This window comes from Emys orbicularis, chromosome 18 (assembly GCF_028017835.1).
Source record: "Emys orbicularis isolate rEmyOrb1 chromosome 18, rEmyOrb1.hap1, whole genome shotgun sequence".
NCBI lineage: Eukaryota > Metazoa > Chordata > Testudines > Emydidae > Emys > Emys orbicularis.
This window is the reverse complement of record NC_088700.1, coordinates 18,390,087-18,418,015: the sequence shown is the minus strand read 5'-3', so window position 1 is coordinate 18,418,015 and position 27,929 is coordinate 18,390,087. Positions and strand designations below refer to the sequence as shown.

At 49.2% G+C, this 27,929-nt stretch overlaps 1 protein-coding gene across 1 annotated transcript in view; it reads right to left on the bottom strand.

Moving 5' to 3' along the window:
- The window catches only part of WHRN (whirlin), a 107,281-nt gene that overhangs the window by 28,624 nt on the left and 50,728 nt on the right, over positions 1-27,929 (bottom strand). Inside the window, exons 5-6 of the mRNA XM_065418909.1 lie at positions 9,143-9,345; positions 8,595-8,631 (exon numbers count right to left, since the gene is read on the bottom strand). Coding sequence (XP_065274981.1) covers positions 8,595-8,631; positions 9,143-9,345 — 240 coding nt within the window. The remainder of the gene's footprint in view (positions 1-8,594; positions 8,632-9,142; positions 9,346-27,929) is intronic.

Sequence of the window (27,929 nt, the reverse complement as noted above, 5' to 3'; positions counted from 1 at the left end):
CCGGCCACCAGGTGGTATTGACTAAGGCCTCCTGTAACGGGGGAGTCCGCCACTGAGCGCAGCAGCGCCTGGTGGTCAGCCCACCCCACCGGCTGGCATTAAGGGTGCACAAGGGTCCAGGAGATACATCTAGACCTAAGGGTCCTGGGAGTGAATGGTGCTTGGGGAAGGAATCTGGACACGGTACCTCTAAAGGCCTGAAACCTTGCAGAGAAAGCAGGGCAAGTGGCCCCTCTCCTCCAGCTAACTGGGAGAAGGGGAGCAGCAAAGAGGCCGCCGGCTCCTCACAAAGGGCAAGCGCTGGCGGGAGGAGGAGTGGGAGGCTAATTGGGAAGGGTGTTCTGCTGAAGGGAGCTGGCAAAAGCCTTGCAGTTCACTTCATTCACAATCCCAGTTCCTGAAGGCCTGGGGAGGGAACTCTGCCTGAAGCAGGGCACAACCGATGGACCTAAAGCTGAGAGGCCTGGGAAAGAACCCTACCTCCAGAAACAGGGCTGAGGGGGAGCTCCTGCCTCCAGGACAGTAGGACTGACCAGTCCCAGGCAAGAGGCAGAAGAGAGACTCTTCCCAGGCCAGCTGCTGCAAGAAGGGCTGGGAGCAGCTCCTAAGAGGCACCTCCACAGCTGCCAAAGAAGAAGTGGAAAGAAGCCCTAGATTCCAGGCAGGGATGGTAGAATCCAGAGAGCTGGGGAAAGATGTTGACAGGCTTGGCAAAAGGGAGGCGCAGCCCCGGGAGAATGGCAGGGGGACTGAAGGAATAGTCCTTGGCCGTCTAAACAGGGCTGGAACCCAGAACAGAGGGCGGGCCTGGGTTCCCCTACCCTTCCCCAGGCCAAGAGCGAAGGTGTGGGCATCAGACAGAGAAGAGGCCAAACATCCTGGGCCCCAGATGGAGGTTGAGGGGCCCAGGCTCAAAAGCCACTACATTGGGGGTCCTATCTGGCACTTTTCTGTTAACCCCAGAAGGGGAACAGACTGAGCAGTGCCCTGGCCATAGGTCATGTATAATGACAGACCGTCGTGGCATCGGAAGGACTGCAGGGGGTGCTAGACTGAAAAAAGCCCTGCAACACCACACCCAGGCCCAGGGAGGCACTCTGGAGGTGAGGTCTGACAACACCCCCATTTTCAAAATCAGCCTCTCCTTTTGGGTGTCCAGCTCTGGCTCTCCAGTGGCGCTGAGCATCTGCAGTTCCCATGGGCTTTCATTGGAGCTCTGGGCACTCAGCCTGCTTGGCAAACAGCACCCACGTGCTCAGGGCTGGGCACCCACACGGGACAGCAACCAGCATCAGCGGCTGCTTATAAAAAATGTTGGCCTTCGTTATTACTGGGCTGGAGTTGACCTGGCCTCTTAAAGGGGAGGGAGCTTTGTAGCCTACGACCAATCCCCCTGAGCCATCCAATCTTCGTAGCTGAGAGCAGGCTCCTAGCTGAGATGCTCCACACCCATTACATGCTTCCAACAGAGCCATCCTCTTTATAAAGCATCGCGGGAACACAACCCAGCCCAGATTAATTCTTAGCCCTGAAACAAGAGATTCATTATCAGCTTTACGGTGAAGTGGCTGCGGAAGCCACAGGGTTTTAATATTAACCTTTTCCTCTGGTCCCAGTTCACATTCTTCCATGGGACTAAAGCCTGATATTTAAAGAGAACGTATTGATGTCCTGCACGTGGCTCGTCTCAACAGCAAGCTACAGAAATCCCTACTGTTCACTAAACAATCGACTGTAATTGCAAGGTGTCTCTTGACTGAAATCAGATGGATAGCTCGGAAAGGGGTGGTGGTGTGGATAGCTATCAGGTAAGAGCTGCTCATTAGTGCTCTGTGTAAGCTCGGAAGCTTGTCTCTCACCAACAGAAGCTGGTCCAATAAGAAATATTATTACACCCACCTTGTCTCTCATTTTTGTAGGCATTTGGCAATCTGCTTTCCTTCAGAGTTGGCAATGATCCAGACCCCCTCCATGGTGCCCAGGGCTCTGTGCCGAGATGTGTCACTCTAGTTTGAGGGGTAAGATTGAGATCTTGACCGCTTGCAGTCATGAAAGACCTCCCGGCACTATTCACAGTCCACAGCCAGCCGTCCTGGCCAGATTCCAACCTGGGTCATTCAGCCAACCTGACCTCCTGGCATTGGAACTGGTTAGGATGTACCTGCCCTGTTGCTGGGCACTGTTAAGCAGCTGCCGTGTTTCACGGCAGAGGTGGCTGCCCTTCAGTGCTGGGCTAAGTGATTCCTTTATAGAAAAGTGTAGGAAGTGCTTTGGCTCCATTTGGATGGCAGGGGATACAGCAAGGAAAGATCTTTACCATCCAGTAGAGCTAACCTTATGTTTCTAAAAGCAACGGACACCTCTGTGGCGTAGGATGCATCCCAGCTGAGGATGCATCTTCAGTGCATCCCAGCTGAAGATCTCCCGCCCTGGAGGTGAGCAAACTGTATTCAGATGGACAAACTGAGGCACAGGGAAGCAGGACTGCTCCCTCCTCAGCTGTGACTCCCCGACACCAGCTCCATCGCACTCACAACCATCTCTGATCATCCCTGGGATGTCAGCCACACCCCTCCTGCCAGGACCTGGCCTAAACACACCACCTGTTGGCCCTCTGGAGCCATGCCCTTCTGCAGGGACTCTGCTAGGAGATGAATGTGGAAGAAAGAAGCAAGGGAAGACATTGAGGAACAGGACTCGGGAGAGGAGAATTGAACAAGTGAGCAGCTAAGATCAAGGGAGAGCTGCTAGCGCCACTGCATGTGAGCTGTGTGACCTGGTGGGTCAGAAGAGGTCACTGCAGCGAAGTGAGGAGAGGTCATTCAGTGCAAAAATCAGTGGGGCTTAGAGGCCACTATGACTGTCACGCTACATGTGAGAACAGAGAAAGGTGGATAGGTACAAACAGAACTCAGGAGTCCTCACTCCTCCTCCCTTAATCTGACCCTGGACCCACCCACAAGCAGGAATAGAACCCAGGAGTCCGGAGTCTCAGGTCATTGCTCTAACCACTGGACCACACTGCCTCTGCCAACAAGTGGGTGATGTGGACCAAAATGGCAGTAGCCCTAGGTTCCTGCCAAGAAAGTAGTCACCCCCCTCCCCCCAAGATTAAAGTGTGACTATCTAAACCTATAGCTATAGAGCTAAAAAATTACTGCACAGCAGCTGGAGAAACAAAGTGTTTGCCCTGCCTCCTTCAGCTAGCCAGGAAGTTATCCCTTCCATCGCTACTGATTTAACATGTTAACCCCAGCTTGTATTGCTCCCTGGGTGGGCGAGTGCCAGGCTTCCTTCTAGGTAAAGGGACAAAGGAAGATCAACCCCAGTTCCCTCCCGCCCGCCCCCACAGATGCAAGCTCAGAGCAGAACCCAGACTGAAGAGCCTGCTGAGTACAGAAGGCAGCCAGCAGCTCCCAGCTGAGTGCCAGGGAGCGTTAAAGGGCTGTTGCTTTTGGAGCGATTTCTAACCTGACGCATTCCCTGAACAGACCAGGGGGCTGTTGTTCAGCCTTCCTACATCAAGGCTGCAAATTGTTGTAAAGAAACAAAAGCCAAGCGAACGAGACACGGGCAAGCCGGGGAAGCAGTGAAAACCTCGCAGGCTGTGAAACGTGTTTTGCCAAATAAGGAGGGTACAGCGGTTATCAGCGCACGCCACCTGTGAAACTTTCCAACTCCTTTCCATTTCAAAGGAGGACGCGGCACACAGAGAGAGATGCCGATAATCTCGGCAAAGCGGCAAATCCCCGTCGCCGGATTCCTGGCTGCGTTGTGGCATGCGGTGCTGGGGTGGGGAGCTCCCCTGTCTCAGAGGCCTGGCTCTGCTCAGACTACTGGGCGTTGGAAAGGCCCTGGGTGTGCGAACGTAACAGCTGGTCCGGCACAGGCATAGCCAGGTAGAAGATTATGCTGGTGCCCAGGATGTTTCAGACTTCGCAGCTGGCAGTGACAGGGCACTGCTGGGAAGACACCAATACTGGTTCTGCTCTGTCCTTTTCTCAGTGTGTAATTATTCTCATTAAGAAGGCAGTGTGATCTATTAGAACTCATTAATCACAGTCTGACCCCGCTGTTTTCCCTGCACTCTGAGTTCATAATTACGCCCCCCCCAGCTTCTCCTCCCAGGCACAGCGCCACTTCTGGGTTCCCGGATCACTCTCCTGCGGATGCGGCTTCGATTTTGCTCCACCTCTGGGGTGCAGCTCAGTAAAGCTGCCATAGGGAACAGCCCTGGGAGGGCCAGCAGCACCCCACCACTCACTTGCAGGAGGGAACTCACCTACTACCACTGCAGCTCTGCACCCCAGTTGAATGCAAAGCTGTCTTGGGCAGAATCAGATTGAAGAGCATCTCCGCTCTCTAGGGACTTGCCGGGCTGACTTTGGTGGGTGAGAGTCATTTAAATGTAGCCCCCCCCCAATGATCATTCATGGGAGGCGGCGTTCCATTCTTCACACCCACTGCTGCAAAACGGACCTTCAAACTCATCAGCACGTTAAGATAATCCGTTCCCAGGCCCCTCCTCTGAGCACGGATTATAGTGTAGCAGCAGTCCCGGCCCTGTCGTCTCAACCCCGAAGGGGAGCTGGCAGGCAGGTGACAGAATGGGACTGCTCTCACCCCTGGGGCGCTCCAGGGCTTTGGTGACCTGGGACAGCACCGGGTTGGATGAACCAGCCTAGGAGCCAGAGAACCCCAGGGTCTCTCCCGGGCCAACAACCTCGATACAAAGAATTTCGTTGATAGTCATTACAGCTGAGTCCCATCTCATCTTGCCTGGGGTGGAGGAGGACTCCCGACGAGCTGAACGGGGGGGCGGTGGGTTATCAAGCCATGGGATGGGTCCAAGGGCTGCTCCCTATGGCTGTTCTCTCCCGTGCCCAGGGCTGAGCACTGTATCAGTACAGCAGCAGCCGGCAGAGAGACAGAGACAATAAAAGAACCAGAGCGAAATGCAGGAGGGAGCACGCCTGCATCAGGCAGAGCTTTGCCGATCTCCCTTCTGCCTCCAGTCTCCTTGCACGGCTGCGTGAACAGCCTCAGAGTGCAGTCTAGCACAGCACATGGGCGCACGCGGCGTGTCAGGCCTGCAACGTCAGACACCCTCATGACAGACGAGACTCTCTTTCCACCCACAGCCTTGAGCAGTTTGGGCCTGCCAGGTTTGACAGGGCCCTGGACTGAGTCTGATGGTTGCCAAGTAGCCCCATAAGCTCAGCAGGTCGCTGACCTTCACTTGCGCCCACAGGCTTCCAGCAAGCGAGTATAAGCCAAGGACAGGGCTATTGTTAGAGCCGCTGAAGGGGAAAGACAGAGCTGGTGGCACATAGCTCCCTGCCACCACTCCCACCTCCTTCCCCATGCCCAGAGAAAGGGCCCCTGGATGGCTGGGGGTGGGCACGCAGGTGACGGGGTGTGGCTGCTAGCTCTGGCCTGGCCTGGCTGTGCTAGTGTGTACCAGCCCTCTGGAGCTCCAAGGCTTGCAGACTTGGTCACCCATCTGCCCCCACTGGGACCCAGACCAGTGGTACACACTGTCCCAGCCCCGAATGGCTGGAGACAGAGGAAGGGTTGTGATAATGCTTCAGGATCAGCCTGGGATGGAGATGGCTGAGATTAGTCTCTAGGATGTCCCCTCTGCCTACTCCCTTGTAGCGAGGATGCACCTGTTGATTCCCGGTTGGTCACAGGCGCTGTAAGCGTGGCAAGAGAAATCCAAACCCATCCATCATCCTCTTCCCCCACCCCCAAGAAAGAGCACTATCAGTATAATGAACTGGAGTTATGGGAGGGGGGGGAGCAGAACCCCTCTGTCTTTGCTAGTCCATCCTGAGAGTCTAATTTCCACAGCGCAATGGACGAAAGCACCGCCAGCGAGTTATCCCATTGCCCAGCAGCCTGGGTTGTCTCGCTCACAAAACCATGCGATACAGAGATATCTGCAGCTGCCAGCCCTATCCAGGGCCTGGCAAATTCACTCTTGGGTTCAGCTGTGGTCCTTTATGACTCCCCCCTGAACTGACACGTCCCCAGGGAGACCCGAAGAGTGTGGAACGTGAAGCTCCCCCTCGCCTTTGCAAGAGTTTTGCTCCGTCCTTCTAGCTTTTGTCTCTTTGAATGTCTCTTCTTTGATGCATATGAATGGCATGGGAGATCCAGAGATAGGCAACCCCCAAAGTAGCAGAGCCCTCCCCTGGAGCAGGGCTTTGGCCAGGCTTCCCCACCTCCTCACCTTTTAACCCATCTGGCAATCAACTGGATTGCCTTGCCAGATGGAAACTCAGAGCATCCCCATCCTCACTGGAGTCCCAATACCAGTCACTCCCCATGTGTCTGCAGCACTTGCACCGGTGTATGGGCAAGAGGGTCTAATGGGGGAGGTCTAGGTTGGATATTAGGAAAAACTATTTCACGAGGAGGGTGGTGAAACACTGGAATGGGTTACCTAGGGAGGTGGTGGAATCTCCATCTTTAGAAGTTTTTAAGGCCCAGCTTGACAAAGCCCTGGCTGGGATGATTTAGTTGGGATTGGTCCTGCTTTGAGCAGGGGGTGGGACTAGATGACCTCCTGAGGTCTCTTCCAACCCTGAGATTCTATGATTCTATGACCCTGACCACAGAAGGTGGCTGGTGGAAAGGAAGGCAGCAGCCAGTTCTCATGATGGAAGGGGATCAACCTCTTCCCTCTCTCCTAGAGAAGGGTCAGACATCAAGGCCAGCTGGAAAGCACTGACGAATCAGGAAACATCTGCGTGCTCTTGAAGAGCAACATCTGGGTTGTCTATCAGAGCGGGTGAAAACATGTTTGTCTCTTAAGGTTCCTTCTTCTTTCCTGCAACTTTCTTATTTCCAAGCCATCTCTTCCCGTTTTAGAGCAGAGCCACTGGACAGGATACAGAGCTAAGCACTGCATGGGACGGTAGGACCTCGCTCTGCCTGAGTTATTAAAGTACTCTGAGATCTATATCACTTTCCATCAAAGTGCCACAAAAGTGCTCTGTATCATTATTTTGTCATCCTTGGAACTATAGAATTTACCATCTGGGATCAGTCAGTTGGTCCATCCATTCCCATATCCTACCTCCAAGGTGACCAATACTTGATGCTGCTGGAGGAAGATGAAATTCCTGCCCCAGCACACAATGCCCCGGGTAATTGTGCCAGGCTGCACATGAGGGAAGGGAAGAATTACTCCCCAAGACCCTTAAGCAATAAGTTTATGGCCTGGAGCATGTGATCTGATGATCATTACACCTTAGCTTGCATGACTGCTGCTATTTCTGTTGGCCGTCAAAGCTATTTAAAAAGCCAGCCACCATATGCATGCTAGGCAAGATGCATCTTCTTTCAGCACCAGATCCTGATGAGAAGTTCTCTTCAGAGCCGACCCTACTGCCAACTCAAAGATCATTGGGAGGTGGCACACACAGATCTGTGTACCTACTACCCTGTTTTTTATCATGGCCTGCAAAACCTCTCGGAAGGTTGGGATCCAGAATCGATCCTTGGCCACTGCAGCATTTCCCCAGAATCCTTTGGACTGTCACACTATTGAATCCCAGAATCCTTTGCACTGTCACACTATTGCATCCTGCCACTGCCCTGTTGCAAGACCACCATCTCATGCCACTGAATGTCACTGTTTATCTATCACTATCAAAATCACTGTGCCCCATGAAAACCCACAGCTGATCCCACCGTTTCCCCCCTCCCCAGTGATAGGAAATGGAGCAGAAACTGCAGTGCCCAGGCAAAGGATTGAAGAATCAGGGCATCATAAATCACAGCAGCCTGCAAAACTCATCCTCCGGGGGGAGGGGAGAAGGAAGGTCAAAGAAATGGAGGGAGGAGGGAGAGAGCTGGGAATGTCTGAGGGGATAGGGGAGGGAGCTGAGAACTGCTAGGGTAATTAAGAGCAACTTACAAGCTTTTAAATGTTTTTCCACAAGATAAACCGCTGACAACTGGACGTCAATTACCTGCCAGCTGCACCCCACAGAGCAGTGGCTTCCCTCCCAGATCCCTGCTGCTCCAGTAGGCTGGCCCTAGCTTAACAAGAGATGAGCAGCTGGCGAGCATTAGGAAGAGGAGGCTATTGAAAGGAGGGGAATGGCAAGAGGTGCAATGGAACGAGGGGGCCGAGCGATGGGCTATCCCAGAGCTAGAGTCTTCAAGCTGGGAACATGCTCAACCCACAACACGCAGAGCTGCATTTCCAGCACCTTGAATTGTTTGGGTCTTTGGTTCAGCGGGCTTAAACGAGAGGGCGCTGGATTTGGATCTCCTGCACCGGTGCTCCGTTCGCTTGGCTGCAGGGACACCGCACGGCCGCCGGTGTAACAGCGATCAGAATTTGGATCAGGACCCAGGTTCGGATTCTGATCTCTCAGAGCGCGAGATATGTACTGTCTGACCAAAGAGAGCAAGGCAGCTATGCAAAGACGGCGCTCCTCTCCCCGTGGAAGCTGTGCTGCCTTTCACGCATTCCTGGGGTACAACTGGCTCTCCAGCCTGCCCAGGCCAAAGCCGAATTCCAGCCCACAGGGACCCTGCAGGCGTCCCCTTTCATCTCCCCATGTCTGGAGTCCTACCTTTGCCGTTGCCTCTGCTGTGTGATCACCAGCTGCCCTGGGAGGAGAGAGAACAACCTTTAGCACCGAGCCAGCTCAGACCAGCCCGAATTGGCAGGGTGGGACTTATTGGCATGGACCTTATTAAAAAGGCTGTTTGCCCCTCCCCTGTTGTTCTAGGTTAACACTAGAATATTAAATTGCAGGCCATACGTCTCTGACTAATGGCTTCTAGACCAGGGGGAGATATGTTCTAGACTCCATGGCACTGTCCCATACTGCTGGGTTCTAGGCTATGGGCACAGTCTTCTGGATTCCAGAATATGGCCCTAGGGTATAATTTACCAGGTTCTAGGATGGGGGTGCTACGTTTCAGGCCACGGGTTGCTGGGTTCCAGATTACAGGTACATATAACAGGTTCATGGACCATAGCAGGCCAAGTCATGGAGTACAGGCCATTAATCTCACAAAACGACATCCAGGCAACTCTGTACAGAGTACATGGGATGCTGGCTTGCAGGCCATACAAAGCAAGGTTCCACAGATCCCGCACTGAATGCATACAAACCCTGCTGTGTTCACCGGGGTCTCTCCGATCTGGGAGCTCGCTATCCATTGGGTCTCATCCACTGTGGTGCGGGCGTGTGGCAGCCTTCCGATGTCCTTCACAGTCATGATGAGGTGTCGCGACGACTTCAGCAACTTCACCGCCTCGTCGTGGGGGATGCTGAGGAAGCTTCTGCCGTTCACCTCCAGGATCTGATCTCCCACCTGCAGACACAGGGACAAATGAGTGACCTGGGTGAGCCCGGCAGACCTCCCAAGCATCTCTTCATGTTAGAGCCAAGCATTCCTCTCGCTGGTGCTAATCTGGTGTTACCAGGTATCCACCGCATATGCTGGTGTCATGCCTTATCTACAGAGCAGTGCCCCTCTCCTGGCATTACTGGGGAGGGATAGCTCGGTAGTTTGAGCATTGGCCTGCTAAACCCAGAGTTGTGAGTTCAATCCTTGAGGGGGCCACTTAGGGATCTGGAGCAAAAATCAGTACTTGGTCCTGCTAGTGAAGGCAGGGGGCTGGACTAAATGACCCTTCAGGGTCCCTTCCAGTTCTATGAGATATAGGTTTATCTCCATATATTTCCTTTCCTCTTGATATAGTTGCAAAAACCTTCCTGTGATGGTCACCACCTTGGCCAACTCACTGAGGGATTGAACTGGGGACCCGCAGAACTAAAAGCGGGAGCTACTACAGCTTAAGCTAAATCACCCAACTCATCTTCTCTGTGGACCAGGCATAGAGAGGCACCCATAACACATGCTCACCACTGGGTTACATTTCCAGGGTAAGATATTCTAAAGGGATCAGCTGCCTTTAGCAAGTGAAGGGGTGAGTGTAGTGTGGGTATCCCTACCGGTGCTAGCTTTAATCTAGCTAGCAGGGCTAACAACAGTAGTGTAGAGATGGTGGAACAGGCTAACAACCAATGTACAAGCCGGCTGGGGAACCTGGGTATGTACTTGGGTTGCTGGCCCAGGCTGCTACAGCTACGCTATTACTGTATGCCTACACCTGCTGGAATGACACCCTCCCTTGCAGTGTAGACATACTCTTATAGGGACCAACTAAGTGGCCGAGTTTTCCAAAAAGTTCAGCACATGGGGTACACACCAGGGGGTGAGTGCTTTGAAAACCTGGTGTCTAAATAAGTCTACACGGCAATGAGACACCCGCGGCTGGCCCATGCCAGCTGACTCGGGCTAAGGGGCTGTTTTATTGCAGATATTTAGCCTTGGGCTGCAGCACAAGCTCAGGGCCCCTCCCACCTCACAGGGTCCTAGAGCCCAGCCTGAATATTTACACTGCAATGAAACAGCCCCACAGCCGGAGACCAATGAGCCCGAGTCAGCTGGCACAAGCCAGCCATGGGTTTTTAACTCCAGTGTAGACATACTCTAAACAGGAGTGGAGCTCTTCTGAAAAGCCGGTCCCAACCGTGCGTGATGAGCAATCACTATCCGGTTGCCCACTGGGCACAGAAGTGAGGGATGAACGTCGCTTTGGGGGAAATACTGATTTTTTTTTAAAAATGGAACATAGTTTAGTATTTTTCACTGACTTAATATTTTCCCCTGACCATCCCTCTGCTAGCTGCTGTGGGCTTTCCCCATTATCCTGTTGTGACCTCCCACTAATCCCTCCCTCACTGAGTTCAACCTCTACATTTATACTAGCTCTAAGCTTGCCCTCAAATTCTCTCACAGTTCCTTCCCTCTTTCTCCTCTGGCTGGCGTCTCAGTATCACAAAGCTGTTCTCAGCCGGATGCAGAAATCAGTTGGATGGTCCCTGGTTAGCTGTATTTGTCACCCAATAGACATGTAGGTAATTAAAGGCTTTAGAGCTCCAGTGGGGCTGCATTGATTCCTCCAGTAACCAATCTGTGTCGCTGCTGATGGCTTCTCTAGCTGGGACCTGACATGAGCTAACACACCCTGCAACCTCTTCTCTTTGTGCTCCCTGGGGGAAATCACCTGTTTTATTACCATCCTGTCCCTGGGAGTCTAAGCCTCATCTCATTCAAGCCAGCAGGATCTGGCCCTAGGTTCACAGGCTGGATTAACGCTGTCCCCTTATTCTGTAATCACTCCTAAACCCCCAGCTGATTTCCCAGCCCCCACACGGCGCTTACAAACCAAGCCAGTTAAACAAATCAGCCAGGAGCTGGGAAAACACTCCACTCCCCTGATCAGTTTGCATGTCAGCTGTTCACCCTTCCAAGTCCGGATGAAATCTGGGCTTGGTTCCGTTTTGAGCTGCAAACCCTGCTCCGTGGCTCTGGGTAGTTCACTCCGGGGGGCGCACATTCTGCATGATACATTGCACTGTTTTTAACAACTCTGCTCTGTTAATCCATTTGCACCCGGCACCCACTCAGAGCAAGAACGGTTGCTGCCTCCCGTGGGCTGGCCTCCTGGAGCTTCATCACACGGTCGTAGGGGAAACCAATTTATAATCTCTCTGGCTTGGGCTTCCATGCTGCTGGAGACTGTCATTTTGCAGCCAGATGGTGGCTGCCTGGAGTGTCACATGGATGCATAATTTTACAGCACTGCTGAGAGTTTTATCTGCAGCAAGAAGTCCATCTCTTGGCATGACAGGGCACAGCCCTCAGCAAACAAGGGTGTGGCAGGCACCGCACTCTCACTCCGTCTTGAAAATTTAATGGGGAGTCACCTGCAGAGCGAACAATTGGCCACTTCAAATTTCTCACTAGCCTGTCAATCACGGCCACTTGGAATATCCTGGCAACAGCAGGGACAGAACTCAGATCCTGAACCTGCTGCAAAAGCACAGCCACTACCCGCTGAGCTAAGGGAGAATACCCATCAGCTGTTAGCAGTATAACATATATGACACACAGTGGAGCAGTGCGGATTCTATGCAGTAAAGGGCAATGGGGACACATTGGTCAGTTCAGCACAGTCACTGTGAACTTAGTTCTTCCTTCTGGAGTTTTGCTCTATGTTTGCGGCTTTACGTTAGCAATAGGCAGTCATACAGTTAGCCAAAATGGGCCAACCTGTGAACCTTGAAGGAGCTTGTACCCAGGGTTCCAGTCCAGACCAGGGCCGGCTCTAGGCACCAGCCCAGCAAGCAGGTGCTTGGGGCGGCCAAGGGGAAGGGGTGGCACGTCGGGCTGTTCGGCGGCAATTCGGAGGTGGATCCCTCTCGGAGGGAAGCACCTGCCACCGAATTACCGCCGAAGAAGAAAGCGGTGCAATGGAGCTACCGCTGGAGTGCCGCCGATCGCAATTGCGATCGCGGCTTTTTTTTTTCTTTTCTTTTTTTCTGCCGCTTGGGGCAGCAAAAACCCTGGAGCCGGTCCTGGTCCAGACCAATCTCCCCACTCCATTTATTAATGTGCAGTGCTCCAAAATCCCCCTTGGCTAAAGATAACTCCAAATTATGCAAAGATAGACAGAGGTCTTCTCCACCCGCTGGTAGTCCTCCTGAGCAGAACACCGACAGCTGACATCTTTTCAATCTCTGTCCCTGCCCACTTGCATGCAGTCGACTGGCCATAGAGCACCCGCCAACGTTGTGAGACTCCAATCCCTCATTGCAGCATCTGGGGTTAATTCCATAGTGTCTCACTCCTGCTTCCAAACCAGGCCAGCTTTGGGGATGAGGATGATGAGCTTCGGGGATGACTAGACTTCATCTTTCTTCTGCCTCTTAATCCTCCCTGTCCTTTAATGAAGATCATCTGTCATTTCATTTCATAGCCCATATTTCCACTGTAATCAGAGACTTCCTCGGGCTGCTCCACACTGCTTGATATGCAACATTGTTTTGGGCCCTTTTTTTTTTTTTTTTGGCTTCCAGTGTATCCAAATCAGCTCCTCCCTCCACTCTGTATCACGATCCCCTAAGTTTCTGATAAGCGGCTTCTTTGAAACAGCTCTTTCATATCTGCCTAACCACAGCCTTCTGTTTAGACCTTTGTTCTGACAAAGCTGTTGTCTTTATGCTTCGATTTCAGAGGAACAAGCCGTTACCTTCAGTAACTCCCTGTTTGGAGGGGAGCTGAAGCTAAATATAATAAATATAATAAAATGAAAAATCAATTCCAGTGTGGCTCGTTCTGCCCACCATGGCGGGGCTCAGAGCTGGCTGGCCGGGTCTTGGGGGTCCTCCGGGCGCCGTGGGGACAGCCGGGGTTCGGGGCTGCTCCAGGCGCTGGCTGTCTGGCAGGGGTTTGGGACTGCTCCAGGTGCCAGCCGGGTTTGGGGCTGTGCCGGCAGTCCAGCCTGCGAGAGTGGGGCAGTGGAAGGGGCAGAGCCTTGGGTGGAAGAGGCGGGATGGGGGCTAGCCTCCCCAAACAGGGGGTGCACGCGCTGCCCATGAGTTTTACTGCTGTAATTCCATTGATTTCAATGCGACAGGGAGCAGAATTTGGCTGTGTGTGTCAAGGATAAAGCATCAGGAGACCTAGGTTCTTTTCCTGACACTGACTAGCTTGCAAAAGTCATTTAACATCTGTGCCACGGGGTGTGGGGGTAATGATCAGTCGGCTTACGCTGCCACTGTTATCTGAGCCTCACCCAACCCTTGAGGTCTGACAGCGCCAGCACCCTCATTTAACAGATGGGGAGCTGAGACCCAGAGGGACTAAGTGACTTGCCCAAGAATTAAACTCGGGTTTGCCAAGCCTGCGACTAGCATCCTAACCACCGGCCCGGCCTCTCTTCAGAACAATGTTCACGCAACTTGGTGAAGTCCACCGAGAAAAATGCTACCCATTATTACTGCATTTATTACTGCGTGTGTCAGGGCAGGGGGGAGCTGCCAATTACCATACGCCACGTGGCACCAGAAAACATTGCAGCCTCGGCCTTGAAAGGTCTCTCGTTGGGCAACACTGGAGCAAGGCCAGTCTCTACTCTCCAACCATGAAGCTTTCAGCCTGAGTTCCCCAGCCTACCACGAAGGGTTTGAGGGGGCTGTTAGTGCTCTGAAGGAGTTAGATAATCCGGTCCCAGTGCACGCTGGCAACAGAGACACTTGCTCTTGTTTGCTTTTGTCATCCTGGTGCCATAATCTCCTGCTGAGCCCCTAAAGATGCAAACGGCTCCTTTAATTGCACTGCCTAATGCCAGCCAGCCTGCGCTGTGATTGTTTTCCCCTCCTGGTGCCGGCTACTGAGAAATTCCACGAAACGGATCCGAATGGCAGCAGGCCCAGAGGAGAATCCTCGGTTAGCTGGGTTCTAGGGTCTGGCTCACGAGCTCAGTCCCCTTTCCTTCCCAATGCTGCTCCCAGGCGAGGTGCACGTGTTCCACACAGAGAAACGGGTTAGAGGGCCAGAGGACTAGCTCGCACCGCTCCCTATCCCAAATTCGCTACGTGTAATGGACTGTACCAGGGGTTCTCAATCAGGGGGTCGTGGGGTTATTACATGGGGGGTTGCGAGCTGTCAGCCTCCACCCCAAACCCTGCATTGCCTCCAGGATTTAGAATGGTGTTAAATACATAAAAAAGTGGTTTTAATTTATTGGGGGGGGGGGTCGCACTCAGAGGCTTGCTGTGTGAAAGGGGTCACCAGTACAAAAGTTTGAGAACCTCTGGACTATGCCTTTAAGAGATTTGGTAATGGATCATACTAGGAAGCGCAAAGGGCTGGATCTGGGTGTGGTTCATGCAGAAGGAGTAAAACTGAAATAAAGGGCTGGTGGACCCTTCTGGCTTGTCTCTCTGTTGCACTGAAGCTCCACCCTGGTTGTGTTGCACAGCATTGCTCTGATCCATATGGAGGTGCTGTTCCATCCCAGAAACGGCTGGATGTCCGTCGTAGGTGAACTGATCCCTGTGTATAATTTACAAAGTGCTCTGGGTTCCTCTGGCATGAAATCCCCATCCCACAAAGGAGACTTCTAGCTAATGACTTGCTCTCTGCCTGATAAACCAGGACTCATTTGATCCCTTGAGATCTCCAAAAGTGACATGGAAATCAGACCGATATTAGTAAATGCACATAACTATGTGGCTGCGACAGAGGATTGAACACAAAAGCGTCAGGAAATGAAACCTGTGAGGGGGGAACCCAGGAGAGGCAAGATTTGTGGATGACAAAATTATTCAGACTCAGACAACAAGAAGGACCTAACAAAGTTGGGGGCTGACTGGGCAACATACTGCAGGTAACGTTATTTGTAGAGTAGTGTAAGGTCACACACATCGCAAGGAATGACACACGCACTTTGCTGGTCAGGAGAAAAACCTAGGCAGCATGGTGCACAGTTCAAGGAACATCTGCTCAATATGCAGCGGTGGTTTAAAAAAAAAAAAAAAAAGGGGGGGGGGGGGAACAAGATTTTGTGTAAAGCCAAACATAGAGAATAGCCCCCAAACTGTTCTACAGATCAATTGTATGCCCTCACCCTGAGCACACCCTTCAACTGTGGTCACTCTCGTCTCCGAAAGGATACCAGCAGAAATAGAAAACGTCCCAGAGGAGGGCAACAAAGATGATCAGCATCATAGAAAGGCTTCCAGGCAAGGACAGATTAGAAAGGTTAGAACTGTCACATTTAGAGAGCAGACACAGGAGAGGGGAGGTGGCAGAGATATCCAAAGTACTGAATGAGATCGAGAAGATGAGTCGGGTGCTTCTCACTTACCCTCTGTCATAAGAAGAGAACAAGGGGCATTCAATTAAATGGAAAGGCAGCACATTCTAAACTGATCAGAGGAAATCAATTGGGATTCCATGCACGATCTGTGGAACTCTGTGCCGCAAGTTAGCACTGAGGCTAAAAAAGGCATTTATAAGAGCTAAAGGCACAGTACTGTAACTCAGCCAACCTGGGTTCTATTCTCAGCTCTGCGCTTGGCCTACTGGGTGACCCTGAACAAGTCACCCCACCTCTGTGCCTCAGTTTCCTCCTCTGTAAAATGGGGATAAAGATACTGACCTCCTTGGTAAAGTGCATTGAGATCTGTAGATATAAATTATTTTATATCCATATAAAATAAGTCCCTGAGTTTTTCATGAGTAGATCTCCAAGTGCTTTACAAAGGTCAGAATCATTAGCCCCACTTTACAGATGGAAAACTGAGGCACAGGGAAGTGAAGTAATTTCCCAAGGTCACCCAGCAGGCCAGTGTCAGAGCCAGGAACAGAACTCATGTCTCCCAATTCCCAGGCCAGGGCTCTAACCAGTAGACAACAGTGCCTCCCCTTCTATAGTTAAAACTAGAATAAAACAAAATCTGTAAGGGATACAAGCCCTCATGCTTCAGGTCATTAACAAACCAGTGGCTGATGGGGGTAAGGCAGAAACTTTCCTTGTGAGCAGGTTATTCCATAAGTGTCCAGTGTCTGCTACAGATATAGAGTCCCAGTCTCTTCCTACGTGCAACTCTCCTGGAGTCAGAGTTAAGCTGGGGTAATGCCAGCATGAGCTGAGAATCAGGCCCAACGTTTCCTGAATTCTATATAATTGCAGGTGTGTTGGAAACCGATTCTGCCTCTCCCATCTCTGCAAAACCACCCCATCATGTGCCATTGCAGCAGAGGGCATCTGACTATTGTCTCTCTCTAGCAAACAGGTCCGGTGCAGTAACCCCAACCTCATTCACGCAGCCCACGTGAAAATGGCACTTTCCAGCCAGTTAAGAGTCAGACTGTAATAGCACCCACAACAAGAGTTCAGTCAGCAAAGACAGATGCAGCTGCTCCTCTTGGCTGGACCATTCCCCCCCTTCTGAATACCACCTCCTCCCGCATCTTGCCTGGAAGGAGCGCAAAGTGCTTTGACAAGAAGCATCATCATTATCCCCAGGCAGCAAGAATCTCCCAGCATTGAGCTCATGGTTGCGGAGAGGATCATTAGGGTTCGATTATTGATTAATGAAATGTCAGATAAGCTAAGATCAATCGGCTTTATTGGCCAGAGAAAGGGTTAATATGTTACCCAGTCCTGGGAAGCAGTTTTCAGTCTGTGTCTGCTCCAAAGGATGGGCTTCGTTGGAGTTATTTGTATAGGGTGCTTGTTTACGACAAGCAAGAGATTAATATACCTCACTCCCTTTTTCGCCTCTGTGTTCCATACACTGCCATTCCGGATGCCAGGAGACCGTAAAGTACAAATAGTATTAGACCCATAATGTGAACTACTGTTTTGTACTCCAGTGCCTAGCAACATTCATATATAATACTCCGGAGAGGATCCCACAGGCACGTACAAAAAAACCCAGCCTTGAACAATTTAACTCCTCAGTAAATTTCCTCAATAAAGCTTAACATAAATGCAAAAGCATGCAGGGAGCATAAGCATCCTGGTTCATTTTATAATACTGGCTAACAGGATGGTGGTAAAACACCAGTAGCGGCTGATGCCCTGTGTGGTAGCAGCCCCACCAGCTGTGGAGCTGCTTGGAAGAAAGGACTGGTGCAGATGAGGCCAGAGACTCACTCCAGACCACACCAGGAGTCTGAAATAGAACTCAGGTCTCCTACCTCCCAGTTAGGGTGACCAGACAGCAAATGTGAAACATCGGGACAGGGGGTGGGGGGGTAATAGGAGTCTATATAAGAAAAAGACCCCAAAATTGGGACTGTCCCTATAAAATCGGGACATCTGGTCACCCTACTCCCAGTCCCCTTTGTCACTAAGCAGAGCCCACTAGGACATCAGTGCTGGCAGTACCAGGGGAAGAAGAAAGCCAATAGTTGTAACATAGCCTCTGAAAGACAGTGATACAAAACGGAGCTGGTGACTGGTGGCCTGGAATCCCAGCTCCCCACATTTCTGTATGGCTTCTTGCTGCCTCTCCTGGGAACAGCAGCACAAGGTTTGGAGCAAGAGGCTCATAACAGTCATTCGCCCTGCTCAAACTTGCTCTGTTCCCTCCTCGGCTTTCCCCAGTGGAAGGTGCTCCAGGATCAGGCGCTGAGTTTCTACGCTGGCTCTGGAAGCAGATCAAGCTGAATGTGTCTAAGCTGGTGAGATACAGAAACCAGGCAAACTGGAGAAAGAGCTGCAGATGGGGTCAGGCAGACAGCAAACTTGGCAGCCCCGCTGCTTTGTTAGAGTGAGTTTAACTCACAAATGTCATGAGTTCTGATGTCCTCAGAGAGCAGAATTCACAAATTCCCTTCACACACCACTGGCTTTAAACCAGCGTTCAGAAAATTCCTAACCGCCATAGAAACAACTAGGGTAAATTACGCAACAGCCTAACCGGCTAAGACAGATGCACGTCGGGGTGAAGAAGCCTTGAATTAAATGTGCAATGAGCATCACCTCCTGGGCCTCTTTAATGCACTGAGCAATCCATACTGGAATGGAGTTTTGCTGCTAAAAGAAGGAGTGTCTATGGCACTGCAGTACTAAAACGATGACAATTCAAGTTCTATCAAGGAGTTTTATTGCAATTATGAATCTTTAATAGTTTTTCATATCGAGTATTAAATTTTCATTTTTTTTGTACAAGACAGAGATGCAGTTTTAATGAGCCATCTTATAACTATTTCATAGAGGTCCAAAACGCCAGCAAGCCCTTTCCATAATAAGGAGTCTAGGGAGGGGAGCAGACAAAGGAAATGAAGGAGACCTAGCACCATGATTAGATCTGGCATTACAGGTGCTGGAGCAGACGCCTGTGGTGGGGTGCAGCACAATCATTTTGTGCTGTTATAACAGTGCCTTGGGGTGACCGGAGAACACCGTCTTAGCCAGCAGTTTCTGGTGCTGTTTTGTGTGTGGTCCAGCAGAAAGGACACTAACTTGGACTCAGAAGACCTAGGCTCTTGTGGCCTCTGCCACTGACCTGCTGTGTAATCTTTGACAGGTCACTTCATCTATCAGTAACCTGTTTCACCTCCTGCTTGCCCTTTCGCTATTTAGCTTATAAAATATTCATGGCAGAAACTGTTGCTTACTATGTGTTTTGCATAGTGCCTACCATCATGAGGCCCCAATCTCCATTAGGACCCATAAGTGCTACTGGAATAATAATAAGAGAGGAGAAACTACATGCAAAATATACCTATAAGTTACAGATCCTGTAAAATAGTTATTGATGAAAAGCAAATGATGGAATACTTGGAAAAACTGAGCATACACAAATCAGTCAGCCCACATTCTACACATTTTTTGCCAGGGATTTTACTAATTAACACCAATAACCATTTTTCATAAACCAAGGACAACTAATGACTAGTGAAGAGAAAATGTAGTACCAGGTTTGGTTTGGTTTTTTAAAGTTGATCCTGGCAATAACTGTACTGTAACTCTAGCTCCAATAAGGGGAATAAAGGCAGAAATAAGAGGAGAAGTATTCAGAGAGAAAAATCACTGCGCCGGACATTGTTGGACAGATTTTCAAAGGGCTCATCACATTGGGTGTCAACAATGGGAACTACTGGGAGCTGAGCACTTTTGAAAATCTGCCCCAAAATATTGGCGCTGAGCACTACCAATAGAGGGCAATGGAACCAGCAAGATGAGTTTATAAAGAGCAAATCTTGCTGGACAATCTTGGTGGCTTGTTTGGAGAGAACTGCAAGATGACTAGATGAAGGGAGATGCAGTGGATGGAATATAGATGGATTTCAGTAAAGAATTGGACACTGCACCTTGAAAAATTAATTCAAACTGGCTTGGGGAGGACTGAACGTGAGCGAAAAGCCTTGAAACGGAAAGGTAATGCTAACTAGCATTTAATTGATCTGGGAGCGAGGTGGCTAATGGGATGCTACAGGGGTTAGTGTTAGGACTGGCCTCCTTTAACATCATTAATATACCAGAAGATGAAGGTGAAATGACATTAATATCTATTAAACTAGAAGGAGTTGCAAACCCTAGCCAAGATAGAGAACTAATACAAAGACCCAGAGAGATTCGAAACATGGTCAGAAAAGAAAAAAAAAAGAATCAACTTGGAAGAATGTGATCTAATATATAAGGGGATATAATCCGAGACGCCCAGACTCAATCGGTGGGAGGCAGTAATATTGAACAGACCTAGAGTGATGGTGGATAGCAAATGAGACCAATGCACTTGTCATCTGGCACATGCAAAGGCATCAGATGGCAGAGCAGGGAGGTCATAGCCCCTCTCTATGAGCATGGTCCAGTTAGAGGCTTTCCATTCACTTCACTGAGCTGTGATTAGCCTCTATAAGCAGCTGCTGACCAATCACACCTGGAATATTACGGTCTCTGCTGGGTGCCACATTACCAGGAAGGTGACCGGAGTTCAGAAAGCAGGAAAAGTGATCGGGGGCTGGAGGGACTGATTTATGAAGTAAGATTAGGAGAGCTAACTTGGTCTAGCTAGGCAAAGGAATAACTAAGGAGGGGCAGTCTACCTGGATGGGGAAGGAATTATTTACAGGGATTCTCAGAGTTAGGGTGTGACGTTGCAGTCTATATGATTTTATAAAAATATGCTAATGGTGAATATAATGTAACTGGAATATGCTTCATGCAAAGGGTCTCTTGTAAGGTTTCATTACAAAGCTTATAACACTGCTCTACAGTCAAAATGCTTCTGAAATAAATGTAGTCAAACTTTACTAATTCTGGGTCACTGAGAACGAAAATGATGCTTAAAATTGTTGATTGGCTCTAGTTTTCAAGATATGCTATTGGGTCAGTATATACGACCCTTGACTTGGGAATGGCGGAGGATAAGTGAGTTATAAAGGGAAGGGATCTCAATTTAAACCAGAAATGACTAAAATACCTCTTTGACTGGATCTATGAATAAATCTATGACTGGGTTTGGACAGTACTTGCTTTTTAGGCAAAACAATGAATGATGCAATCTGAAGCTGGTATTGCGTCATACATGATATGAATTGCATCATGTTATTCCTAGAAGTCATGGATGATGCAATCATAACGAAGCTTACATCACTCTGCTGAACAAATTGCCCTATATCAGCTCTAGAAATCATACAGTGTCGTGCTCTCTTATTTGTCAGTGTTTGATTTTGCAAAGGGACACATTTCTGTTTAGCCAAAGTGAGCAGAGATGCCTCGTACTTGTGTGAACAGTGCAGATAACTTCTGCTATGTTTGTGGTGAAGTGACTTTTGCATCACAAAAGCGCAGTATAACCACTATGGTTAAGAAAGCCTATCACCTTTATTTTGGCTGCAAAATTGGAGATCAGGACAAGAGGTGGGCCCCACACATATGCTGCAACACTTGTGCAACAAATCTTCGCCAGTGGTTGAACAGGAAAAGGAAATCTACGCCTTTTGCAGTGCCAATGATTTGGAGAGAGCCAACAGATCATACCAGCAATTGTTACTTCTGCATGGTGCCTCCAGTTGGGAAAGGTGTGTCAAAGAAGAAAAAGTGGACTGTGCATTATCCAAACATTCCATCAGCTATACGCCCAGTACCCCACGGAGAAGGACTGCCGGTTCCTGATGCACCAGAATCATTCTCACTTGAGTCAGACGAGGAAGAGGAAGAGGATGAAACTTCTGGTCCTGAACCATCAATGTCACAGGACCCACATTTTCTCCCATCCTCCTCCTCTGAACCACACCTCATAATACAAGGTGAACTGAATGACCTTGTCAGGGATTTGGAACTACCCAAGAGTAAGGCAGAGCTGTTGGGCTCCAGACTACAGCAGTGGAATCTCCTGGCAGGTGATGTTAGGGTTTCCATGTTCCGTGACCGTCAAAAGGATCTTGTCCCATTCTTCTTCATGGAAGGTGATCTTGTAGCCTGCAACAACATCGATGGTGTGATGGCAGCCCTCAACATCATTCACGATCCAGATGAGTGGAGACTGTTCATTGATTCATCGAAGACGAGTCTTCAAGCTGTTTTACTGCATAATGGCAATGTTTTGCCATCAATTCCAGTTGGTCATGCAGTCCATATGAAGGAAACCTATGACAACATGAAACAACTTTTGAGGTGCGTAAACTATGACCAACATCAGTGGCAGCTTTGTGGCGATTTGAAGGTTGTTGCTCTCTTGCTTGGTCTGCAGACTGGATACACAAAGTACTGCTGTTTTCTCTGCGAATGGGATAGTCGTGCAAGAGATTCCCACTACATCAAGAAAGATTGGCCACTCCGACAGTCATTGGAGCCTGGGAGGAAAAGTGTTCAGCATCCACCACTTGTTGAATCAAGGAAGATTTTGTTACCACCCTTACACATCAAGCTGGGTCTGATGAAGAACTTTGTCAAGGCCATTGACAAAACACAAGCAGCTTTCAAGTACCTCCGTGGAAAATTTCCAAGGTTAAGTGAAGCTAAGATAAAGGAAGGTGTCTTTGTTGGTCCTCAGATTTGTGAACTTCTTCGAGATGATGCATTTGACCATGCACTGCGTGGCAAGGAAAAGACGGCATGGAAAGCCTTCCAGTTAGTGGCAATAAATTTTCTCGAAAACAACAAGGCAGACAACTACAGGTTGTTGGTGGAAAACCTCCTCAAGGCATACAAAAGCCTTGGTTGCAACATGTCACTAAAGATACATTTTTTGCACTCTCATCTAGATTTTTTTCCACCGAACTGCGGAGCAGTGAGCGACGAGCACGGCGAGCGATTTCACCAGGACATTGCAACAATAGAGAAACGCTATCAGGGCAAATGGAGCCCATCAATGCTTGCAGACTATTGCTGGACAGTGACAAGAGATGCTCCATTTAATGAATACAAGAGACAAACCAAGAAGCGCCGAGTGGACACTGAATAGGACTAAACTATGTACATAATAGTTTTTTGCCTTTTGTTTCATAATAAATTTTATTTATATAACCCTTTTGCTGATTTTTAAAGTGTTACATAAACAGGACAGGTGAAATATTATCATGTAAAGCAACCATAAACACATGAAAAGACCTAGGTTTACAATTTATGATTAAAACTCTACTATCTACACAATATACATAGACATAAAATGTAAAAACTTAAATATCTTAGAAACAGTAGCCAATCAGGTGTTTTAATTGTCATATTTGAATTCAGCACATCAAAATACATAATAAATAGCACATTTTATCTCTGAAGCAGACGACTTCTCAAAAATTGTAGACCAGTGTTATTTTCACATAAGGAGAAGAGAAAACCAGCCATCGTGGAGGGAGATTGGTTCGGTCGGGTCCCTCCTCCCCACTTTGTGTCACCTTCCTGTGGATCCAGGGGGCTGGCAGGGGCTCTTTGAAGCTGGAGCCTGGAAGTGTTTCTCAAAAATTGTAGACCAGTGTAATCTACTGAGTGTGGTCATCCTATTTGTATAAATGTATCACTCTTGTATCTGAAACTAGAAATATGAAATATAACTCTGAGGGCCTACTGTAATTATGCAAAGTGTGGGCCATTAATGGTGGTTTGGAATCTTGATGGCTCCCATCAACCAGGACAATTGACTGTGGATGGCTCTGTTTGCAGGCAAGCCTTCCTGTGAGTCAGGCTGGGAGGAATGAAGGCTTGAAGTCTTGCAGTGACATGTGATCCTGTCACGTGAACTGGAATCCATCTTTAACCTGGTGTCTTTCCATTGAGAAGGAGGGGGTGGGAACCCAGAGAGGAACAAAGGATTCCTGCCTTATGCAAAAGATATATAAATGGGTGGAACAGAACAAAGGAGAGAGCCATCATGAAGAACCCCCAGCTACCACCTGAGCTGGAACAAGAGCTGTACCAGGGGAAAGAATTGTGCCCAGGCCTGGAAGGTGTCCAGTCTGAGGAAAAAACTTACTGAAGCAGCTCTAAGGGTGAGATTATCTGTCTTCAGTTTGATTAGACATAGATTTGCGTGTTTTATTTTATTTTGCTTGGTGACTTACTTTGTTCTGTCTGTTACTACTTGGAACCACTTAAATCCTACTTTCTGTATTTAATAAAATCACGTTTTACTTATTAATTAACTCAGAGTATGTGTTAATACCGGGGGGGGGGGGGGACAAACAGCTGTGCACATATCTCTGTTAGGGTTATAGAGGGCGAACAATTTATGAGTTTACCCTGCATAAGCTTTATACAGGGTAAAACGGATTTATTTGGGTTTAGACCCCATTGGGAGTTGGGCATCTGAGTGTAAAAGACAAGAACACTTCTGTAAGCTGCTTTTAGGTTAAGCCTGCAGCTTTGGGGCAAGTAATTCAGACCCTGGGTCTGTGTTGGAGCAGACGGGAGTGTCTGGCTCAGCAAGACAGGGTGCTGGGGTCCTGAGCTGGCAGGGAAAGCAGGGGCAGAGGTAGTCTTGGCACATCAGGTGGCAGCTCTCAAGGGGGGTTCTGTGATCCAACCCGTCACATAGGGTTAACCATTATCCTGGATTTTTCATTAAAGAAACTTATTGAGGCAGGTTCAGAAAAATCTGTCAAAAGTTTCATGACAAAATAAACAAAATATGACCTTGGGTATAAATATTTCAATGTTGACCATTTATAACAATCAAGGCTGTTTTCTTGACACCTGAAGAACTCTCTGTTTCACGGCTGGGATGTTCTAATGTTCTGAGGCTAGTACTTCTGAATTGCAGTAGGATTTTAATTAGCTGGGATTCGGCTTTCACCGAATGCTTTGTATTGTCCATGTAAGGATCAGGCAGCCCTTAACAAACCCTTTGCCCCTGTGAGTAAGTAGTATTGGGCTTTGAGGGTACCCAAAGCACAGAGAGGCTAAGGATGATGCTTTCAAGACTAAGAAAGTACAACGCCCAGTGGGTCTCTTGGCGGCTCAGACAGTGTTCAGCTCCTTTGAAAAATCCGGCCATGGGAGCTGAAATTTACACATTTAAACCCCTGTTTGTGCTCTCCTCATTTGTTTATTGTCTCCATTGGCTGCTTTTCACCAAATACTGTTGGTCTGTAAGTGACTTGTCCCAGGTCACACAGGGAACCTGTGGCAAAGCTAGGAATGAAACCCACATTCCCTGAATCCCAGTCTAGTACCTTAACCATAAGGCCATCCTTTAGATGGCTGATATTTGTTGGCTCCTTGGGTGAACACTTAATAGGACAGGAGTTAATGATCCACTTATAAAATTATCATTCACCATATTAAATATAGCTGAGGGCAGATAACATAGTTTAATATGCATAGAGATATCCGGTAATTTAGGACCTTATCCAATGCCAGTTGACGTCCATTAGGAGTCTTTCCATCAACTCCAGCAGATGTTGGATCATGCCCCTAGGGAACAGAAGTCTTTCTATTTTCCTGGTATAACCCGTTACTTGGAAGGACTTGTTTAACTTCAGTTTCTTTCTGCATCTTAGAATCATGTCTCTCTGTGCCTTTGCCCATATTAGCTTACGGAGTGTGCATGTGCATTCTTTAGTCTAAGTATCATCCTGTGTGGATAATAACAAGACAGAGGCCCCTTTCTGTTCCTCCCTCCACCAAATATTTCCAAATTTACAGCTTGCAGTGTATGCAAATCAGGGAGAAGGAACTATACACAAGCATGCAGAACCCGGTGTTCAGCAAAGCGTCAGGCTTCTGGCACGCACAAACCAGTTACAGGAAAACAGCACAGCGAGGAGCAAGGCATAAAGGATCAATAGGCAGAGATGTAATGTGAAAACAATGCTCGCGGCATGAAGCCTTGCATAGAAAACGCCGCCACCTCTTAATCCTCACCTGGCCAAGAAAATAACACAGGATTAGACGGTGCATTTTTATAGAAGCGTCTCCAATTATTTCCTTCCCTCCACTGCCTGGGAGATGAAATGTTAGGTGGAGAGAGAATGCAGTGTATTATAAATGGAAATAATCAGAGAGGGTGATAATAGAAGGCTGTATTCTTGATATGGCCGCTATTATTTTTTCCTATACGTATTTCCCTTGGCCCAGATGTTCCATTAGCTGCTTTGGCTTCCTGGCTGAGCTAGGAAAGCAGCAATTTTCTCTGGGTGGTGACGGGGGCTGGTTGGGGGAGCTTGGTGGAACATGGAGGCATCGATTATGAAAATCATCTCAGGGAATGGAGACCAGTTCCCCTCCCTCTCCTGCCATTAATCTTGCAGTGTTTACAAGGGGGAGCCTGACAGGTCGGTGCTGGGAACACATAGGTTTGATCTCACCTCAGCCCAGTGACTTGCATTATGTCCGAAGGCAGCCCCGGGTGGCACGTCTGTTTTCTTTTTACATTAGGGGGAAAAAATGCAGCTGCTGTGCCATGGTAAATATGAATGGGATAACGTTGCTGCCCTGAGATTTCAGCTGCCATGGAGCACTGTTCCTGCTGCCCCTCATGCACATGAACTAGGGGAAGTGTCAATGTCTCCCCAGGGCCAGGGGTGTGCCTTTATCTCAAAGAACAGCTGTTTTTAAAGATCTGGCATGTAGGCAGAGTGGTTCCAAAGGGAGAAGCCCACAATCCCAGAGGCCATGTGACAAGGGTGATATAAGAACTGAATAGAATGGGGATGGTCCAACGCTGAAGGTTTGTAGGGCCAGTTGGGAGTAGAAAGACTGAAGGAAGATTAGCTCTCAGTCTATGTAAGGTACCTACCTGGCCCCCAGCACGGCATTAATGGAGCACCTCACAATCTTTAATGGGTTTATCTGCACAATACCCTGTGAGGCAGGGCAGTGTGATCATCCCCATTGTACAGATGGGAAACTAAGGCACCAACAAGTTGAACGACTTGCCTAAGGTCACACAGGAAGTCTGTAGCAGAGCAGGAATTGAACCTGGATCACCCAAATCCCAGATGAGCCCCCTAACCTTTGGCCCATCCTTCCTCTCCAGCCTCCAATCTCAGGCAATTTAGCACACGCTGCAGTAGTGTCAGAAGGGCAGTGCCGGGACGTGGGATGAGCGCTCCGCTGCAGAAAGTTTAGCAGCGGTGGGGTACTGGGAGTAATTTGCCAGCCCATCACAGGGGAAGTGGGATCAAGGTGGATTACACCTCGATCCCTGATAATCCAGGCCTTTGTCAATGTCTTGAGGGAACATAAACAGCTGATCACAAGGAGTTTGTTATCCACCAGTCCTACACTGAAGCAATAGGCACAGTCTATTAATTCATTTCCAAGGGAACCCCCCACAACACCTTACCCTCAGTCACTGCTGAATCACACTGAAATGGAGATGAAGAGCACAAAGTTGCGATCCTGAGGAGATGGGCCATTTCGAGAAAGACCAAACAGAACTGGGTTATTTTGAGCAGCACAGCCAGAAATTACAGCCTGTAAAACCTGCTTCTGAAACACGCTCCCAATCAGAGGAGCTAAGGACTATTCCAGAGTCCAATGAATCTCTTTATAACTCCTTTACAATTTTCCTGTCTGATATTAAATCATTGTCTATTGCATCTGCCACCAAAGCCTGAGCCATCCGCTGAGCTCCTGCATTTCCCTTGCCGAGACCTCTCTCCTGGCTAAGGGCTGGGCTCAGGGAGTCCCTTGAACCAAGCAGAAAAAGGGTCTTGCCTTATGCCACCTCAGCAGTGACCGTGCACCGAACCCTGGGCACGAGGGCAACCCAGCTGCAGAGAGAATGCCATGGGAGATGCTGTAGCAGATCCTCTGAGTTCTTGTATCTCGGAGACAACCTGGAAGCAGGCATTTGTCCTAGGGTGACCAGATGTTCCGATTTTATAGGGACAGTCCCAATTTTTGGGTCTTTTTCTCACATAGGCACCTATTACCCCCCACCTCCTGTCCCGATTTTTGACACTTGCTGTCTGGTCAGCCTAGTTGGTCCTAACAGTAGGAATTGAATACGGCGATGCGGAAGTGGCCAGAAGCAGAGGCAACTCGCATCAATTTAGGCTGCCTGCAGCCGCGCACAGGCTCAGCCTTGGATTTGCCACCTACGGTGCCAATCATTAATGGAGATTATTCTTGCGAA